At 51.4% G+C, this 20105-nt stretch overlaps 7 protein-coding genes across 7 annotated transcripts; 4 read left to right on the top strand and 3 right to left on the bottom strand.

Moving 5' to 3' along the window:
* Nucleotides 1-275: 275 nt before the first annotated feature.
* Z519_09500 (uncharacterized protein) lies at nt 276-2172 on the top strand (the record flags this gene model as incomplete). The annotated part of the gene is made up of 4 exons (XM_016767222.1): nt 276-666; nt 723-1176; nt 1239-1444; nt 1505-2172. 4 exons carry the CDS (start codon nt 276-278, stop codon nt 2170-2172), a joined length of 1719 nt encoding a protein of 572 aa, XP_016616738.1.
* Nucleotides 2173-2501: 329 nt separating this feature from the next.
* Z519_09499 (uncharacterized protein) lies at nt 2502-3415 on the bottom strand (the record flags this gene model as incomplete). Its single annotated transcript, XM_016767221.1, has 2 exons — nt 2502-3268; nt 3370-3415. 2 exons carry the CDS (start codon nt 3413-3415, stop codon nt 2502-2504), a joined length of 813 nt encoding a protein of 270 aa, XP_016616737.1.
* A 474-nt stretch (nt 3416-3889) lies between these two features.
* On the top strand, nt 3890-5817 carry Z519_09498 (uncharacterized protein; the record flags this gene model as incomplete). The annotated part of the gene is made up of 6 exons (XM_016767220.1): nt 3890-4065; nt 4135-4227; nt 4300-4400; nt 4452-5159; nt 5242-5323; nt 5412-5817. The coding sequence occupies 6 exons, from the start codon at nt 3890-3892 to the stop codon at nt 5815-5817; spliced, it is 1566 nt and encodes a 521-aa protein (XP_016616736.1).
* Nucleotides 5818-6310: 493 nt separating this feature from the next.
* On the bottom strand, nt 6311-8148 carry Z519_09497 (uncharacterized protein; the record flags this gene model as incomplete). The annotated part of the gene is made up of 2 exons (XM_016767219.1): nt 6311-7411; nt 7474-8148. The coding sequence occupies 2 exons, from the start codon at nt 8146-8148 to the stop codon at nt 6311-6313; spliced, it is 1776 nt and encodes a 591-aa protein (XP_016616735.1).
* A 467-nt stretch (nt 8149-8615) lies between these two features.
* On the top strand, nt 8616-9085 carry Z519_09496 (uncharacterized protein; the record flags this gene model as incomplete). Its single annotated transcript, XM_016767218.1, has 2 exons — nt 8616-8690; nt 8735-9085. 2 exons carry the CDS (start codon nt 8616-8618, stop codon nt 9083-9085), a joined length of 426 nt encoding a protein of 141 aa, XP_016616734.1.
* A 3864-nt stretch (nt 9086-12949) lies between these two features.
* Z519_09495 (uncharacterized protein) lies at nt 12950-16090 on the top strand (the record flags this gene model as incomplete). Its single annotated transcript, XM_016767217.1, has 1 exon — nt 12950-16090. One exon carries the CDS (start codon nt 12950-12952, stop codon nt 16088-16090), a length of 3141 nt encoding a protein of 1046 aa, XP_016616733.1.
* Nucleotides 16091-16597: 507 nt separating this feature from the next.
* On the bottom strand, nt 16598-18231 carry Z519_09494 (uncharacterized protein; the record flags this gene model as incomplete). The annotated part of the gene is made up of 2 exons (XM_016767216.1): nt 16598-17978; nt 18155-18231. The coding sequence occupies 2 exons, from the start codon at nt 18229-18231 to the stop codon at nt 16598-16600; spliced, it is 1458 nt and encodes a 485-aa protein (XP_016616732.1).
* Between the last annotated feature and the right edge of the window lie 1874 nt (nt 18232-20105).

The following is a 20105-nucleotide window of genomic DNA, read 5'->3' as shown; positions in this document are numbered from 1 at the left end:
CTTCGGGGGACCATGTCAGACCATCCAGGCCATCGTGATGCGGCTACGCCTTGAGACGCGATCGCACAGTCAAGTAAGCTAGACACTTTGTGCTCCCGTGGAAGCAGCATATCGCTGTGGATCAAAATGGTAATCCTGTCTATCTATGATCAGTAAGTGTGAAGTGTTGTTTTTTTACAATTGAGTCGCACCATCCCGCAGGCTTCTCTTGCAGAAGCTCGTTGGTTTTCACTCCTCTGTCTCTTGAACCTCGAGTCAATTCTTACACAGTCAAAATGCATCTTCATGAGAGCGAACCTCCCATGGGCTGGCTGATGGCAGCAAGTCCACCTCAGCCTGTCAAGACCTTTGACGCTGGTATTGTATCCGGCGACGAATATGGTGCATTCACCGGGTTCGCACAGAACGAAGATACCCAGCCCCCGTTTAGGCCCGCCAACACTGTGCCCTTGGAGCGACGCAAGAAGGTTATCATCGTTGGCGCAGGTATCAACGGCATTCAACAAGCATCCATTCTCCTGCGTGACGGCTATGTCAATCTCGGGGATATTCAGATCTTCGATGCTTTGACTGGGTATGGTGGCGTCTGGCAGAAGAACAGATATCCCGGCTGCGCATGTGATGTCCCTGCCATGATCTATACCACATCTTACCACATAAACAAGAGTGAGTGCTCCCTTGTATACTATACAGTTTCTCCTTGTCACTATTGGCTATGATAGAATGGACGCACTTCTATGCCGAACGATCGCAAATCGAAGCCTACTATACTGAGTTCGCACATAAATATCGCCTCGAGAAGTGTACCCGATTTGAAAGCCTTGTTAAATGCTGCACCTGGGACGAGGAACATGTGGTCTGGCACGTCGGCGTCTTAAATAAAAGCACCAGGAAGACTGAACATTGGATCGCGGACTTTGTCTGTCAGTGCGTAGGAAGCCTGGACCGCCCGAAATGGGGGAACACGCCAGGGCGCGAGAACTTTAAAGGTGTGGTATGGCACACTGCCCACTGGCGAAACGACTACGACCTGACTGGCAAGACTGTGGCCATTATCGGCTGCGGTCCGAGTGCTGCGCAAGTGATCCCAGAGGTCATCGACAAGCCAAAACATCTGACTATCTACATGCGAACTCCCCCTGTCTGCATTGCTAGGAACGATTTTGCCTATTCACGGTGAGATTGCTTTTGAAGGAAACGACGATGAGATGTGATTGTGATCTCTGACGATGTGCCAGGCTTTTTCGATGGGCATGTAGATGGGTGCCATGCTTTGCCTGGCTCATTCGAATGCGAATGAATTTCCGAATGATGCGATTCGGTCGAAAGATGGCCACTGACGGGGATCCGTTGAACGACCAAATGACCGCGATGGCAGTGAAGTTCATGGAGTCGGAAATCTCAGACCCTGAGTTGCGTGAAAAGGTCCGGCCTAATTCGAAGTGTAAGTCAAGCAACGGCCAGTCGAAAGTGCCCAGGTTCGTGTGCTAACTCCGACACACAGACTACTGCAAGAGACCACTACGTCTTGACGGCTTCTATAAAGCCCTGGCGCGACCTAATTGTAGCGTCCTTCGCGAGAATCTTGTTCGGTACACCGAAGGGGGGGTAGTGTCTACTGACAAGACGACTGGGAAGGAAACCGAGCGCCTGTATGATGTTATCATCTTCGGCACAGGGTTCAACGTGGCTCAATTTCTCGAACATGAAAAGGTGACGGGCCTGAAGGGGCTCGACCTCCAGGTCAAGTGGAAGGATCATCCCGAAGCCCTGTACGGTTTAGCTTCCAGCCAGTTTCCCAACATGTTCTACTGCTTCGGGCCCAATTCGGCCCACGTCTGGTCATCGCAGCAGGACAATTGGGAGCAGCAAGCACGGTTCGCCGCCAAGGCTGTGAAGGAGTCGGTTCTGCGGGCACGAAAGGGTGTCAAATTCGCGATGCACCCCAAAAGGGCCGTCGAGAGGAGATACAATGACGAAGTACAGCGACAGCAGGCAGGAAGGTTCGTGTGGGCGAGACCAGATTGTGTCACGTACTACAAGAATGATGCCGGCTGGAACACGTATACGATGCCGTGGACGTGGTGGCAATTTCGCCAGATGCTGGCAAACATCAACTGGAAGGAGTGGGAGGTCATCGAGAAGCCGTTGAAGAGGGTGGCTATTGACTGATTTTAAACGAGAGGGGGAAGTAGGCTGGACGACTATCGGTGGATGAAAGAAGAGGAAACATTCGGAAGGAAGGTAAGATGTTTAATCAACACGGTGAATTTGTCTTTCAAGAATCCCCAGAAGAGCATGTCATCTCTTGAAACTACAACGCTTACTATTGGTACTCTTTTCGTCAGATCATGAAATGTGACCAACAATATTAGTTTTCAATCGTGCTATTGTTGAAAGCTTCCTCCCATTGTCTACTGAATACATTGGGGTTGAAGTGATCTGGATGCAGGCTGGGACGTGCATGCATGCAACACCCATTCTGATAAATCTGGCAAGCCTCAGTTCTCCCCGCCTACAGTTTTTGCCAAATGCTCCACACTCTTCTGAAAGGCTCTCTCGTACTGCGTCCGAATAACGTCGTCATTGGTGTCAGGTCTTGCTGCAAACCCATGGCCCACGCCCGGATAGATTTCCATGGTGAATGGAATATTTGCCTTCATTTTCGTGACGGCCCATGCCTGCAGGTCCTCGGGCAATGAGACTGGGACCATGTCGTCCTTCTCCGCGAGACCAGCGTACAGTGGTACTTGAATGCCCGCTACGTCTTCGGCTTCCACGAAGCTGGGGTGAAATGCTGCCGCGGCTTTCAGACTCGACTTCGCCAGTCTCAGAACGTGCTTGCCGCCGAAGCAGTATCCGACACCCACGATGGTGGTGTTTTTGGCCTGCTCCGACAGTCCAGCAATCAGGTCGTTCAGAAGCGACGAGACCCGCGGGTGATTGTGTCGTTGCAACCACGCCGGGAAGTCGAGATCGCGCAGCTTCTGCTTGTCCTCCTCCGGCCAGGGCTGCTCGTCGATGGACAGAGCGTGGTCACGACGCAGCAACTGGATTGGCAACGGGTCGCCTTCAAAGTAGTCGGGCACGAGCACGTGCCATCCTTCACTCGCAAAGCGGTCCGCGAGGATGAGGTTGTGCCGCGCAAGGCCAAAACCATCGGGTAGAAGTAACAAGAGTCCGCGACTGGGAACATCGGCGGGACGGTTGGATGAGTACACTCGGATATCCCGGATGGTTATACATTCTCCCAAAGGTATATAGGAATCTAGATGTAGTGGTCAGCACAGATAAATCCCCTCGAGGCTCAGCCTCAGGGGCGACACAAGGCTGAGTATTACATTAGATCATGTGACCTGCGCCACTCACCTGGGACAGGTTTGCCGGTGTGACAGCAATTCTTTGCGTTCAACATTCTCATTCTCTCACGAGCTCTATCTACCTGACTGACTCGAAGATCAAGGGATAAGGACCCTGTACTGATAACTTTCACTGCAGTCGGCGGCCCTTATTCAAACATACGAGCTCATTTCTTCTGAGTACCTTCCCCACTCAATCCTACCCCGGATTCAACCCCCAAACAACAAATCTAAGAGGGATGGTCAGCCTTCGGGATGGGAAGGTGGTGGTCGCAACTCCGCCGAGGTTGCTCCTGGATTTCCCCAGCGGTTCTGTTGCATCTCCATGCGGATAGTCACGGCCGTTTATGTAGCATGCATGTTGTGGCGCACAGTGCACTATGATTCGTAGCCCCCGAAGTTCTCTGTGTGGAACTTGTTATTTGGATGGTGAGTGATGTTCTCAAAAAATGACCATTCAAACTTTTCGTGCTCCTCTTTCTTCAATTGAGATCCATTCAGCAGAGAAAAAGTTAAGTTCCCTTCCCGCTATGGTCCCTCTCTTTGCGGTGGGTGCTTGTATAGGGCTCTTAGTTGTTTTCAAGGTCGTCAGCTCATGGCGACGACCTCCCTTGCCCCCAGGACCAAAGGGTCGGTGGCCGTTGCTGGGCATGACTTTTGACATGCCCCCCGAAAAGCCGTGGGAGACCATGGCCAGTTGGGCGAGGTATGGAGCCTCCATTTCAAGATCGACGGTGATGCCTCTGGACTGACTGACTGGGTCCTCCTCCAAAAGGGAGTATGGTCCACTGGTATATTTTCGGGTCGGTCTGCAGCACTTTATCCTCATCAGTGATGGACTCATTGCTCGAGAGTTCCTTGACAAGCGGTGAGTGGATCAACGATTCCCAGTCCTTCGAATGAGATTAGCCCAAGGCAGTGGATCTGATGTTGGTGCAAGGTCTGGTCAATACTCTTCCCGGCCTCCGTCTGAAGTGGGGGACTTAATCAGTGGCGGCTTGAGAAGTGTGTTGATGCCGTACGGCAACCGCTGGCGGGCAAGTCTTGCATTCAATTTTACCGACTTCTGTGGTTGACTCCTTTGCCAGAGAGTTCGACGCATCTTCGCCAATGTCTTGACAAGCAAAAAGTGTGATTCCTACCTCAGAATCCAGGAAGGCGAAGCTCTGGTCACAATCTACCGCATCCAAGAGGACCCAACCGCCTTTGCAGACGAGGTCCACCGCTACTCGCTTTCCGTCGCCCGCAGCATCGCCTTTGGCAAACGTGTGCAATCATCCGCCGATCCGTTTGCCGTCCAAGTCAAAAAGCTGATGGAGCAATTCGCCGATGCCATGACCCCCGGGAAGTACCTCTTCGAGGCCATCCCAACTCTCCGCAAGCTGCCGCGCTCCATGCAGCCCTGGTTGTCCGAACTTGAGCAATTCCGCGACTACGAACACAACTTCAGCCTGATGAACTACCGCGAAGCCCTGGACTATGCAGAGAAGCACCCGGACCGGCCATGCATCGCCCGAGACATCCACAAGGAGATGAAGGAAACTGGAGAAGTCAATGAGCTCCAAGCCGCGACGACGTGCATGGAGATCTTAGGTGCGGGATCTGACACCACGGCCAATTCCTTGCTCTTTGTCATTCTGGCGTGCATTGCGCACCCCGATGTACAGAAAACAGCGCACGAAGAGCTCGACAGAGTCATTGGACAAGGCCGGTTTCCGACGTGGGAGGACGAGCCGAATTTGCCATACATACGGGCGATCATCAAGGAGCAGCACCGATGGAGATCCATTGCGCCGATGAGTATGCACTCTTCCTTTCCCGTATTGGGCCCTTCTTCTTGGGCGGATTCTGTGGACCTACTGACACTTGCATCCCTACGCAGGTTTCTCGCACTGGTCGGACCGGGAAGACGTGTACAACGGCTATCGAATCCCCAAGAACGCCGTGGTCCGGGTTAACACATGGTAAGTAACAACACGGCGCCTATATCTTGTCCTGACCTGTGTCATACTTGCCCCTCCGTCAAGACGCCTCACACTGATTGCCCCCCAGGGCGATCCATCAAGACCCAGCTCGCTACCTGAACCCCGAGACCTTCATGCCAGAGCGCTTCCTGGACTTCAACCTCTCCGCGGCCGCGTACGCGAATTCCCCGGACGTGGCTGCACGCGACCACTTCAGCTACGGTGGCGGCAAGCGCATCTGCGTGGGCCTGCACCTGGCGGAGCGGAGTCTCTTCAACATGACGGCGCGCCTGCTGCACGCCTTCGAGATGCTTCCCGCGCTCGACGTCAGCGGTCGCGAGATCCCGATCGACCCAAATGACGTCAAGACCGCGCTCATCATGGCGCCTAACAAGTTCTCGGCCCAGTTCCAGCTGCGCGGCGAGAAAATTGCAGAGACGCTAGAAAGAGAGTGGAGGGAGAAGGTGGGCGGTGTGGGCGAGAGTTGGAGTTGAGTTCAACATCCGGTTTGTACACTTATTTTCCCGTCACGGACGCGCAAAGGGAGAGTGAAGAGGGAAGGGGGGGCACTTGGGTCTGAATGGCCCGGATTCGGTGGTGGTGATGGTGTGTAGACGGATAGATCAACTCACTTGGGGTTGTCATCGTAGATCTTGTGGCGTCTCATGCGCATGCCCGGCTGTCTTTGCCTAGTCCTCCTATAACGTCCTGTCTGTGCACGTGGATGTATGCCCTTGTTATGGTTACAGACACAGAGAGAGGGAAGCCGTCGCTTTATCCGAAGAAGTGGGTGAGACTCATACTCACAGGCAGAGTGGTAGATATGTGAATTGATTGATAGTATAACGATCAATATATTCTGCCTAGTCTTTGAACTATTGATTTAGACTGCAGTCTGGCCTCTGCCTCTCCCTCCATTTCAGCATCGACCGGACGCCCTTCCCTGGGACCTATTGTAAATCCAGAAGAACTCCTTCTACTTCGTCTTTATCCCTGCACCTTCCTCTCGCACACCGTGATCGGCACAAACGCATCGTTCTCCTTCCTCACCCACTCCGGCAAGTGATACCCCGGCGGACACGGGCCGACATCCCAATCAGTGCGCATCCCCTCCTTCCCTTCCTCCCTGTCAGGCGAGTCTTTGAACTTGAGCGCGAGGCTGACGACCTCGAGATCGTTTAGTCCCCAAGTATCCCCCGCGACGGTCTGGAAGAATTGCTTCTTGATGGCCCCCTCGAACCCCCGGTCGGCGATAAACCCGCGCACAACATGCCGGTTGCGCCCGTGGCTGACGATCTCGTCGTAATGCCGCATGTGGCCCACGAGCTCCTTGTTGCGGGCCTTGAGGCTCTCCTGCTGCGCGGATGTGTAAGTACCGTACGATTGCATCTGCAGATTCGACATGAGGAGACTGCACTGCGCGACGTAGGAGCCACCCACGTGGGAGCGGAGGTACAGCGCGTGCAGAACCGCTGCGGCGCCCGCATGGCCTGTCAGGTAGTCTGCGTTGGGACCGGGGAAGATGTGCGCCTCGTCGAAGCCGTTGAAGCGTCCGATGGCCAGCCCGATGCCGCACACCGTGTCCGCAATCTGCGCCCAACCCGGGCGAGTCGTCCAGGGGCCTTTCCACCCGTAGCAGTTCTCCTGAATATACACGATGCCGCGGTCGCGATTGGCCACGAGTCCCAACACCGCGTCGCGTCCGAAGCCCAGATGTTCCATAACCGCGGGCCTGTATCCGTCGATGAAGACGTCCGCATCCTGAATCAGCTCGAGCAGCTTCTTGCGGCCCTTGAACGTCTTCAGGTTGACGTCCACGCTCGTTTTACCCAGGCATCCGTCCATTAACGTGATCGGCAGCTCTGCGTTCATCGAACAGGACACGCGGATCACGGTTGCGCCCAGCGCCGCGCAGACGCGCCCGATCGTCGGGGCTGCGATGGCCCGCGCGAGGTCCAGAACCTTGACACCGGACAGCGGGCGGCGGTCGCTAGGGTCGAAGGGCACTGAGGACCAGGATACTGCTGGTTGGGTGTAATATTGTTGAGGGAGGAGGTTATAGAATGGCTCGTCCTTGATGGCTTTGCCCTGGACTCTTGATTTAGCACCATGTAATAATAGCGAAAGTATCTTTTGTTAGATAGACTGACATGTGGAGAGGTCTCAAATTCCTCCTTCTCGTAGCAGACAGTCCCCGGGGTGCGGTAGACATTGTTGCTCCAGTTGTCGAGAGTGGTCGAATCGATTTCGCCCACCACCTTCATGTACATCTCGAGGATCTGCGGCCAGGACAGGTTCTGGTCGTTGTGCTGCGGCACGCCGAGCATCTCCAGCAGGGGCGTCGGGTTCATGTTGCCGTGCAGCGAGTACCAGCGGCCGTCCTTAGACTTGTAGATGTTGGTTGCCAACTGACGGTACAGCTCTCGCGTCTGGCCGTGGTCCCAGCGCTTGACGGCGCTCATCATTTTCGGGCTGCCGGACAGCCATTCACCCTCGTGCCGCATGAACAGGGCGCCGAGGCCGTTCAGCAAAGCGTGGTCGACATCAATCTCACACGACTGGTCGATAACGTAGCGATCTTTTGCAATGGCCAGGGCCAGCAGGCCAACGTGGCCCAATAGGCCAGCTTGTGACTCTGCACATTTGTAGGGAACTGGGTAGAATGGCTGTGTCTCCTCACCCACAAAGTGGATTCGGTCGGCCAGAGCCTTGACGTCCTCGGGGACATTGAGCCTGGGGTCGTTGACAATGGTTTCGTAGATCCTCTGCGCCTCCGCTTGGAGGGTGTATGGCTTCTCGCTGTTGGTGGATTCTTTCGCAATCATGATGGCGATAGCTAACGGCGATGAAGAGCAGAAGTCCCTGTCCAGCAGTCACCGTGGTACTACTGTCTTTCTCCAAATGGGTTGCTACTGGGTCAAATTAACCTCTTCCTAGGGGACACCCAAACACCAGAACATGGGGAATGCCGGAGCCAGTAATGGAACCCCATCGAGTACGACGGTGGATAGGGAGCTCCATTCTTCTCCCCATGATGTCAGCCTTACTGAAGGGGGGTCATTCGGGGGCCTTTGTGGTTTGTGAAACTCCGGGTGCGCGATTTGCATGTTTCGGACCGCTGCATCAGCGCTGAGAGAGGGAGTGGTTCTGCTTCGGTGGTGCAGGGGCTCCCAATGCGATCAACCCAGTTCAGAGCGGGTTTGTTGGATGGCATTTGCAGTGTGAGGAGGACGACAGGTAGACAAAGGGCTGATCATGTGCCGAGAGGAAGGTCACTCCCTCAGCGTTCGACATGACAGTGGAAGGCAGCTGTCTCTGCGGCAATGTGAAGTTCTCCTTGGATGTTACGCCGGATGCGGCCAATCCGGTACGGCCTTCCCGTCTCTTTTGAACCTTGCTAAGAGAGTGTAGACATCAGTGTGCCACTGCCGGCCCTGTCGCAAGATCAGTGGGAGTACGACGTCGCTGAATCTGACGGTGCCGACCGAAGCGTTCACCTTGACCAGTGGCAGCCTGAAGACGGTCAAGACGAAGCACATGGACGAGGGATTCGAGTTCTCGCTGTCCTTCTGTCCCGCTTGCGGCAGCCCAATCTACGCGGTGCCTCACTTCATGCCAGAGCTAGACATTGTAGTCGTGCAAGCGGGCACGCTGGACGAGGTGGCGCCGCTGCTGAAGACGCCGGCCACTGAGCTCAATGTCGCGCATCGGCTGCCGTGGCAGACACGGATCGGTGCTGCGGCGCAGAAGGAGAAGTATTGATCGCGAGGTTGGAATTAAGCTAAGTCGTCCCTCGAACGCCTCTGAGACGTGGGCCACGGCAAGGCCAGGAGACGGAGCTGGAGAGATCTGTATTCGCAGAGAAGGATACTTCTTATCCACTAAAAATCCTACGTGCACTAAAGAAGGGAAATTTTGTTTTATTTTCATGCACCAGTAAAGTTGTCCTGTTGAAACTCACTGGATTGCTGCCGAGAGCCGGATTTAGCACCCAATGCCAGAGCCACACTCCATCAACGTTTTCGCTGCCTGATTTCCCAGAATGTTCCTGCCGCAAAGATTCTGATGACTCCAGGGAAAGCATACTGGTACTTACCAGCATCACTACTGCCTTGGCGAATGAGTGCTTGTCGTGATACAGTCGTAAACACTCTTGTATAGCATCTGTGCGGTGTGTTATATGGGGCTCGGAAGGGCGAACAACTTGTTTGCCCGCCTGCCTAGTGTTAAACCGGTTCCAGCCCGGTTCTGGCCTGTGCTGGACTCGATTTAAGGGGTTGATACCAGTAGGTGGGCTAGACTGGTTCAACCCGATTCGAGATCGGATTACACTAAGTCGAATCGATTTAAGATTAATTTAAGTCGGCTCGAACTAGACTAGATTAATTTAACATGGATTTATACTAGGGACCTACGCAACACAGTAGGTACAGAGAATTGGAGCAGCTGAATGCCTTATTCTATTCACGTAGCCCTATTAACAACGACTCAACGCTTAGAAAGAAGAGAGTCCCTTCTCACCTGATTCAGGTGAAGAAATTCTTATCGCTTCCTCTCTTTTATCTATTACATGAGCCAAGAATAAAATAACGGTAATCGATAGCCTTGCTAGCCGACAGCCTCATGCCTTATACTTTAACCATCTCTATGCCTTATTCAGTTATCCTTTCTTTCCTTTGACACATACCTAATATAGGTGAGAGATATAGAGTACTTAGGGGTTACGCTAAGTTCGTGATAATTTATAATTTTTTTTAGTTGGTAAAAATTATTATAAAACTTATAGATTCCTATTATAGTAATATAATTCTTATATTTTAAAATAAAACTAAAATTAAAAGAGATAAATATTAAAATTTCGAGAAAAAGTGCTGCCGACCAGGATCGAATAACTCATTTTTTTATTATTTCACTAGTAAACTAAGTCGAATCAGTTCGAATCGATCTGGAATCGGTCTCAGACCAGGCTATAAGCGAGTCGGTGCTTAATTCGCTGATCACGCGGACTCGATTCGAACCAGTTGAAACCAATTTAACACCTGGAGGGAAGGTGACATAGAACCTTTGATACTACTAGTATTGTTAACCAAATCTACTAAGAGTTGTGGAAGTTACATCAGCTAAATTTTGTAATACTCGTATAAAATGAAAAGAAAATTTTGCTGCTCAGAGGGTATGCTCCGTAAGGCTACCGAGACGTAATAGCGACTTAAGGGCACGGCAGACCTCTTTCACTATCAAAGTAGGAGGACATCGTCTTCTTATGCTTAGCCCATTCTACTGATTGGATTATTGGGGCCCTTTACACGAACCAGATGACGGAGCCAAAATACTGAGGGTTTTATACTGTATATACCGTCTTTAGTCTACAAATCCTAGAAATACTAGTACCGTATAGATGAAAAGTACTATTCTAAAGACGTCTTTTTGAGAAGTTCTTATATATAGGGAATCTTATTGATTTAACACTATAGTATTAAATACTAGTAGATGAGAACTTAAATCCTTAGAGACCTATCCGAATAATTTCTGAGATAGTCCCATCTAAAGACGGGATGAAACTACAGTAGTATTGTACTTTTTAGATGCGATCAGCCTTGGATCGATCGCGGATCAATTTTATACATTAGTGGCTTGACTCACGGTCGATTATTCTCAGTACATGCATCATCCATCGCGACTGCAGGTCGAATTGTAAGCCAGGGAATGCCAAAGAAGCACGTCACGAAAATTTCCTTCAATAGTTTAGCTCCCCATTAGTCTTGGCGACCCCGCATGGATTATCATATGTTGCCCACCATATACTAACTACTACTATGGATCCTGGAGGCCATGGATCGCACCTCACTAACACACGGGTAGGAAAATCTGCCTGGTACGCGGCAGAGTCTGACAGTTGCGATTTCTTGAGGTCATGAGGCTAGAAAAATGCTACTAGGTTGGTGTAATGTCTTTCCAAATTGGCCCCAAACTTGAAGGCAATCTACCCGTGGTCAGATTTCTTTGCGCCAGTCCCAGGCCTCTTCTTTCATACAAGTCTCCCGGTTGCGTGTTTCCTCAGACATCAGTGCAAACTCAACCAGATTCGGGTCACCCGATAACAATGCCATAGGCGTATAGAATAACGACAAAGTCTCCCAGTGTCGTGCCACAGATCCTGTCGCGGCGACTGTGCAGGTGCATCCAAACGAATGCGCAGAACTGTAGCAAAGGTGAAAAAAGCAAGCAGTGGGTACGGCCTTCCACGGATGATACGCTCACGCCGTTTACAATGACGGTCGAGATCGAGGCGTGGAAAGAATTTTGACGCCAGTATTCGCTCGAAACTGGGATTATCCGACTTACAGCGTATTTGAACTTCCAGGTCCAGATGGCCAGCTAAAGCGTCATTTCTGACATTCGCGTCGCGAAGGCGGAATCTAAAGTGACATCGCCTCTAAATCTCGCAACGCACACGTCCGAATCCTTGGTCAAGAGCTTCGATTCCAAGAGGATTTTATGAATGGAACGACAGCACAGGCAGCTCTTTGCCGAAGTTTGTGAGCTGCGCCACCGAACCTATAGAATAAACACTGGAATTCTTGTGAGATTGTGGCAAAGATTCTCCATTGAGTTCTGCAATGTACTAGTATCGGCAGCATAAATTGCTGCATAGCTTCTGCAGGATTGTGTCAGAATCTTTCCGGCAAACCAACCCGTTGAAGACGCCACTGTGGTTGGTGTATCTTAGGGACGTCCTAAGGGCTGCTCGATGGGTAAGCTTAAAGCCTTCTTCGCATCCTCCCATTTGTCCAAGAGGCGCCTGTGGATCGGGATGTGCTTGGTCGCCAGTTCACTTACTCTCTCCTCAGATCTCACTCCGCGCTGATTCGCATCTTTGCGGCCACCACAAGCGCCATCTTGAAGCTTTGCGAATGAATGACGCCAAGAATTGTAATGTCAGTTTTCGGGATGTCAGTCAGTGTCATTGCTTGGCCGCTAATCCCCTTTCAGCTGTAAAGAAAACGGGAGCATTATGATTTCACTTGTGCCTCAACTGAGGACATGCTGGGACATGATAGATTCCACCCGGCCATAGGGGCTTGTCTTACTATATCCTGTCTGGTAAATTACACTGGCGCTGTCAACGCTAGTCCGAAGGCCTTCGACCGAGGACTAGCGTGACGGTCTTTACACGTCTCGACTATCCGGCCAGTCGCATAATTAGCGTCCTATGAAGACGTAACAGCAGTAGGAAAATGGGTTCTTGATCAGCCCAGTCAGAACTGCCCCTCCAGCCTGTACTTCAGCCTGATTGTACAATCTTCAACATGCGCCTTTCACATTCTGTTGCACAGTTCTGGTCATCTTTCAGACACGAGAGCCTGCAAAAGCCTTCAGCTGGCGATGTTAGAAGCGGACACACGAGAACCTTGTTTTCCCTGACACTGGCACGCAAACTTCGATCTCGAGCACACTATGCTCCTTTGATAGCCTTCCCTCCGCAGCCTCCCTGAACGCCGTTCCTCACACAGTCCAGTTCGCTCGGCACAAGGCGTCAACAGGCTATCTTAGCAGCCAGAAAGATTCACACTTCGTTCTTCTTTACACTACGACCGACCGACCTTGCAGATACCCATCTCAAACATGCCGCGCTTCGATCAATTCCTGGCCTCGGCGCTTAGCCTTACGAACGAGAACTCGGCTGCATTGATAAATACAAAATTCGATTTCACTCTCTTCAGAGTAGAGGCTCCAGCAGAATTTGCACCGGTCGGTCCAGCACTTTCTGCTCGTCGCCGTTTGGAAGCTGAGACCGGTTCTGTCCATCGAACAGCAAGACGACTGGCAGCTCTTTTCGAATACATCACCCCCTCGAAACCCCATTTGGTTTCCGCATATGGAAGGCGAGTCAGTAGCATTATTTCTCACCGCAGTATCAATCCCCGTGGGTCAACCCAGGATGGACCGTTTGAACCCTTCGTAGGAGCTGACGGTACTGCCATGTGGGCTGCGGCTACATCTGGCCCTGGAGCGATCGGGATGTACCTACTTGCTTGCATGTTGGCACGAGCATGGGATTCAAGTCAGGCTGTCTCAATTTGGGTCGAACTCGTCAAAACAAGAGCAAACGAAATCCGGAGCGGATTTGAAAATGGAGAGCATACTCCAACGACCACTCTAATGAGCACATTACAGGATATCAGCCGAGAAGATTTGGCTCTTTGGGATGCAAGTGCACGGTCCTGGCTGAGAAGTGCGGACCAAGCCAAGCAATGGCACGTGAAGCAGCTGGAGCTTGTGACCAAGGACCTGAACATTGCATTCAGCCAGGGGCCGACAACCTACGCCAAAGTCATTGCAGCGTGGACACAGGCAATGGCAGGCATGGAGGATTTGCTCAAGGGTTTCCCACAGCAGATATCGGACGCCTCTATACTACTCGCCTTCTCAGCGTGGCATCTTTTTCCTGATCTAATATTGCTGGCTGATGGAGTCCTGAAGATACCTTTCCGAGACGACCTATTTCCTGAAAACGGTATCGGCACAATTGGGTTATTGCCCGCTGACAAATCTTCTCGTGGAATTCAGTGGTCGTTGACCCTTTCCCACCTCCGATACTACGGAGGAGCTGCGGAAGTCTCCAGTCTGGCGAGTCAGCCTCGGGTATCATTCGGAAGAGTGCGTCTTGCCGTCTTGGGCTGTTTGTTCTTCAAATGGAGGCTCAACCGTAGAGATTTTATTGCAGCAGCAAAGTTTCTGAGTGGTCTTTGGGAAATACTTATCGAGAACGGCGACCGTCCCTTACATCAGCCTGTAACTGAGCAATTTCGATGGCTCTACACATTTATACAAGCCTCAAACGATCTTCTGCTTGCCCAGTCAAACAACACTCCTCTCTATGAAGACTACTTGCGGATTATCGGCTTTGGGTATAGACGCGGAAGAGAATTCCTTGGACCTGCAGAGGAAACGATCAATCCATTCTTTGGCTTGAACAACAGGCATGTCGTTGAAGCTCTAAAAGCTGCTGAAGACCCTGAATGTGGTGTTAACTTCCTTCGGTCTGTAGCACAAGCTTCCGGGGTAGAGCCGGGTAATGCAATAATCCTATGTGGACACTGGGAAGAGTTCGAGTCAAGCGTGAAGAATCCAACTCTGTATGAATATGCCACTGCACGCCCACACCAAATATTGGCGGATGTGGTGGGCAAGGGCACTCAAGAGCTTGTCAACTTCTCGGCCCGCTGGTTCGAGCCTCAGAAGACTGGGGCTGGGGCGGGGGCTCTCCAACAGCGAAAACATGCTATCTCAATGAAGGGAGAGCTAGTTATCACTGACACAAGTGTGTCAAAGGATGATGGCAACAACCTACTATGGTACAATCCCCCCAAACTCTTCTCTCACTTGAAATGCAACGCAAGCAATACAACTTCACACACAACATTGGACCAGATTAGCACTCAGTCACTAGGTTGCGACTGTCTGACAGGAAAAAGTGACGAAAGAATATCTTTCACTCGTGGGCTAGGATCATATCATTGCGGTCTATACTTAGCTCAGAGGATCAACCTTTGCACTGATATTCGGATTGATCCATTATCCGCTTTGGATGCTCTAAGATCCAGCGCCCACAGAGGCACTTTATGGAGTTACATGTCCTCTTTGGCTCACAAGTCATGGCGGCAGTCTACTGCATACGGCTCCGAGGTTGGCGTTTCACTTGTTTCGAAGTCTTCAAAATTCTCATCCGCGATGTGCCGGGCTCTACACAACCTTGCGATTGCAGATATCGTTTTCGAGCCAGTCACCAACCCGACCATACACCTGAAGTGTCTTTCTTCTCCCCTGCATGAGGTATCCTGGGCTCCGAAGATCATCCCACGTGAGGGCTCGATGATTCCCGAAAATGACAGTGACATTGTGCCTATGCAATGTCGAGTTCTAAATATCCAGAGCAGAATGCACACTCCGATATGTTCGCTACCGACCCGTCAACAGGCACTAAGTTGTATAATTTTCTTCGATTCGGGTTCTATTGATATTGACCCCGAAGAGTTGACGGAAGTATTGGCAGTGAGCGCGGGAAACTCTTTGTATGCCCCTAGCTTCATCCTCTCCGACCCGGCAAAGATCGTTCCAGAGTACGGGTTCCGACATATCATTGGAAATATCGGTCGAAGAGGTATTTCATTGCTTGTGACACACCAAGATCCTCAAATCAGACCCCTCGGCGATGATTATAGAATGGTCAATCATGCTCCATACGATTCCAAGCGGGAGGACAACTTCACAGGTACCTCTTTCCATCTTTCATTTACAGAATATGCGCAGCCATTGGCCTCCCAATTTGTCTCAAACATTATAGACCAAGAGGTCTACTTTGTCGGATCCGTCCTCTCAGTTCGAGACAGAGGAAACTGGGTCGCTGATCTTAACATCCTCGAGGTCGATTTCAAGGCTATTACCAAGTTCAACAGGCGCGCCGACTGTACATGTGGCGGTCAGCTTGAGACATCCTCAAACACGGATATTACGTCCATTGATAGTTGGGAAGAGTTGCTTGACAGTCCATCGTCCACTGCTATTGTGCGTGCACATGGAAATTGGCCTGCTCGGCTCGCAGCCATAGCTGTTTTGTTCCAGTGTGGGCATGGCCACTGTGTTGGAATATTCGGCGAGGAACCGTTCTGCTTGAACTGCATGCAACTTGAAAACGAGAAATCCCTGGGCCGTGCAGGTTTCCAAGAGTATGAGTCAAATCTCCCTCAATTCTGCATCGATTGATGTCGGGAAGCAATGGTCTGGTCAAATCTTTTTGATCTGGAGATTTTTAATTGTCACTATATGCAGCTGTGGTATGACTTTGTGAAGAACTGAGCACCTTCTGACTCAGTTCTTAGCCAGGAAGTCATTAACTCTGTAGCATCGTCGTCCCGACCCGGGTCTTTCAGGGTGTCAGGATGCTTTTCCATTGGGCTCCTCCGCCTCCTTCCAACTACGTGGGAGAGGGTAGGTGTTCAGTCGTTGAATCCCTACCCTATAAGAGCACCTTTGGAGGGAACGCGGAAAGTGGCTTCTTGCACAAGCAAGTGGTAATGGTCCGTAAAGTCGTAGGCCCCAAAGTTCTCGCTCACTCTATAAGAGGTTTGTGGGGTGAAAGAGAAGAAATTGGTTAAACCGGCAACGTCATCAAAAATTGCACTAATTCACTTCTGTGGCCGGCTATCAAGATCTACCGTAAAGAGTGCACTCGGTCGTCACACCCCAGGGACACGTTCCTGCCGCAATCTTCTAGGCTTCCGCCATACCCGCCTGATCTCCACCAGCAACACCAACCAAGTTGCCGTATTTGAGTGTATTCACGGTTGCGGCATACTGCTCGGCCGAGGGGGAGATGGTAAGGATCATCGCCGAAGAACTCTCTGCGGAGGCAGTGAAGTGTTCGCGCAGTACCATAGTCAAGGGTGCGGAACGATACGGGATTCGTGTCTGTTTTAAAGCACGAGCACGTATAACTTCCTTTAGGGCAAACAGATCTGAATTTATCTGCCGGCCCTCCTGTCGGTCCTGTGGGGTTATGTTGCGTCCAACAGCACCGGCCGCTGCGTCAAAATATTCGGATCCTGCCAAGTCCACGAAGACGAATTTTCCACCCAGAGAGGGATGACTCCTCGAGGCTAGAATGGTAGTAACATTGTCCTCTGCCGCTCGCAACCTGGCTTCGAATTCGCTTTTCGTTGCTTCCGCAGCGTCGATTCGAGTTTGATCCAGGGGATGATCTGGGTTGGGTATGTATTTGCCTTCCGGAGTCTTGATAAGGGACTTCATGCTTTCTTCCAGGTAAATATCTGTCGCACGCTTTGCAACAGGTACAAGCTCAGACTGGCGTTCAATGACCAAGTCGCGAGCCTCTAGAAGCTCCTTGTTCACAACTTCAAGCTCTAGTACGGCATGGGTTCGGGAGCTTTGGTCGTGTACGGTAGATGAACCCGTTGACCTAAGCTCGAGGGCGGTCAATAGCTCTCGACGTAGATCCTCCAAGGTCCAGCAAGGACGAGTGACAATGGGACGCACCCTCACTTTCCCTCCGTCCAGTAACTCGGTTTGCCCGCGAATGTGAGTTTGGCCATCTGGCCCCTCGCGAACAAAGCATTCCGTTCGCTTATTGAGTAAGTCGAAAGCGCTCTTCTTTCGCAGCTCATATAAACGAAGGCCAATGCCAAAGGTGCTCTGGCCTCCTCCACTTTCGTCGGCAGAGCAGGCTGCATTCACGCGATCAAGAGCTGCCATAAGATCTCGTGCTGCGGCGAGAGACAGACCCAGGTTTTCATTTCGGTCGTAGTCGTATCCTATGATTGTGTGCGTCTTGCCACTCCCAGAATGACCATAGGCAAAAAAGTTGCAGGTCGCTCCACTTAGAACCTGAGTGATCGCCGGCGCCACAGTGGTCTCGAATACATCATTGTTGCTAGCGTCGGGTTCAAATATATGTGTGAAAGAGGGCGCGCTTTTCCATGACCGAGGTCTGCCTGACTCCGGCCGAGAGGCCAGAGATACAGACATGTTTGTATTGCTGTGCTGAATTGTGTTGCATTCAATCTCGGCTCTTGCTTGTTCACTCAAACTGAGGGGCCGCCAGCGGGCATAGACTTTGAAGCCGGGTCCTTGGAAGCTTTGGGATGACATCCGGTTAGTGTTCTAGATTTGATGTCTTCAATAATGAGTTGGTTCGCAATCCCTTCAGCGTCCTCTTTTTGCCAAAGATCCCCGACTCGTCCTTGGCAAACACGGTCAACAAACAACCTTCTTCGTGTTAGGTTTGTCTTGGCATTTGGGAACCCTACTCACGTGCCCCCAGTGGGTGTTTCTTTATTGCGGAGTGAAAGGCCTTGGCCAGAACTGTTCCCGTCGATGATGAGCTGCATGGAAGGTCGCTTCAGGAACAAACGGCCTGCCCCAGCGCGAGAGGAATGGGCCGCGCATCTCGATACCTTATAGAGAAGCTGATGTTTGCAAACGCAAGCCAGACTGTGGTCATACATCACATTCGCAATTGTTGGCGCCCCTATATTGTGGAGACGCGAGAGAGATTCACGGCATCCACTATCACAGGCCTTCTAAACTCCCTCAGAGCCACCATCTGGACGGGGTCTTCAGAGGCTCTGGAAGACTTCTCCCGAGTTCCGGCCATTGTGCACTCGGTATATGGAGTAGAAGGATCTTGCTGAACAGCGAGAAGACGGAAGTTTCTCTGGAAGACGACAGCGCCAGCGATTTCGTACAACAGCGAACTCGCTCAGGTTCAGCTGAGATTCATGGCAAATGTTAGAGACGCAATTCGATGCCACCACCGGGTGCAATACGAGACTTCAGCTTTGGCACGAGAAATATATCCTGAACTATTGAGCCTGCTCCTTGAGCTGAATCTGGGTCGTCTGGGCATTTGAGACCTGGCAGAACTCGAGCAAAACTGTGGGTGTCTGGGAACTTCTTATACTCCCTTCTTTATCCTGAAAGGAAGAATACAATGTCCCAGTTTGCTTGTATATCAGCTTAGTATGTTTTCTGGCCCCCTACACTTTGTTTCTGCATGACTGCTCCAGTATATTCCAACTTATCTGCACTTGTAACAGGACACCTCTCTGATTCATAACTCACCATGGTGACGTCCAGCGATGCTCCAAAAGCAATTCGAACGGTGCTCCTGAAGTCATAGGCTGCAGCACCAAAGTTCTCCCCGCTGATCAATGAGAGTCAGCGGCTGCCCGTGCTGTGCATAACCCGGCAAACGCTCCTATAGTTCAAATAGTGGCGAAGACGGAACTGAACCACCTTCCCGTCCTCCGGCTCGTTTTGCTCACATCCAAGTATTGGGGAGCAGCCGACGCCGATCTCACAGTCAGTTTTCTTGATGGACCCGAGGCTGCTCTTCGGAAGGTAATTTTGAGTCATGTGAATGCTAGGGGAGCGTTCGCAAATGTTCAGCCCCGTGAAGTTTCTTCTGTCGGTAAGGTTCGAATCGCCGAACTCCAGATGACGGGCATTGGTTATCTCTGGGAACAGACATCCTTTGTATCCCACCAAATGAGGCAACGATGAAAGTCGAGAACTTCGGTACGGATACATGGGAGTCTAAATTCTTTTGAGAGTTTCGACATGAGATGGGCCATACATTGGGATTGCCGCACGGACACATGCTCCCTAACATCCTCAGTCGCATCGACCGCCAGAAGGCCATTGACTACTTCAAGGACAGATATGGTTGGCCGGAGCGAGACACCATCGCCTAGGTTCTCGCGTCGCTGTCTGGTTCAGCCTTCAGCCTTGATCGCAACAGCTGCTCCAGACGGCCAATCGACTATGTGCTATCCGGTTCTAGCTGAGACCATGAAGGCTGGCGCCGCCGTTCCGGGTGGTAGAGATATCAATGTATTGGACGGTCAATTCGCAGCTCGTGTATATCCAGAATTCTCGGTTGTTGTATAGCAGTCTGTGGCAAGCCGGATGCTAGCGAGGACTTCGCTATATCACCTTGCAATAAGGGGTCTCATTTGACGGTGTCGGCCTGAGGATGGGGGAGGGAGTGCCGGAGATTTGGTGTATAGCTTGTTTTTTGTTTTTGTCTTTTGCGCCATCGCCTATTCAAACTTCTATCATTATTCCACCGTTGAAGGAAATAATCATGGAGATGCATGAGTGGAGTGAGCAACGTGGCACTCCAGTAATAGTCATTTTTCTCGGCTTTCACTACCTTTGCCTATCTGGACCAACTTCGACCTCTCTGACTAAGTGATCCTTG

This window comes from Cladophialophora bantiana (assembly GCF_000835475.1).
Source record: "Cladophialophora bantiana CBS 173.52 unplaced genomic scaffold supercont1.15, whole genome shotgun sequence".
Classification (NCBI taxonomy): Eukaryota; Fungi; Ascomycota; class Eurotiomycetes; order Chaetothyriales; family Herpotrichiellaceae; genus Cladophialophora; species Cladophialophora bantiana.
The sequence above is the reverse complement of the archived record's forward strand: the minus strand, read 5'-3'. Positions and strand labels throughout refer to the sequence as shown.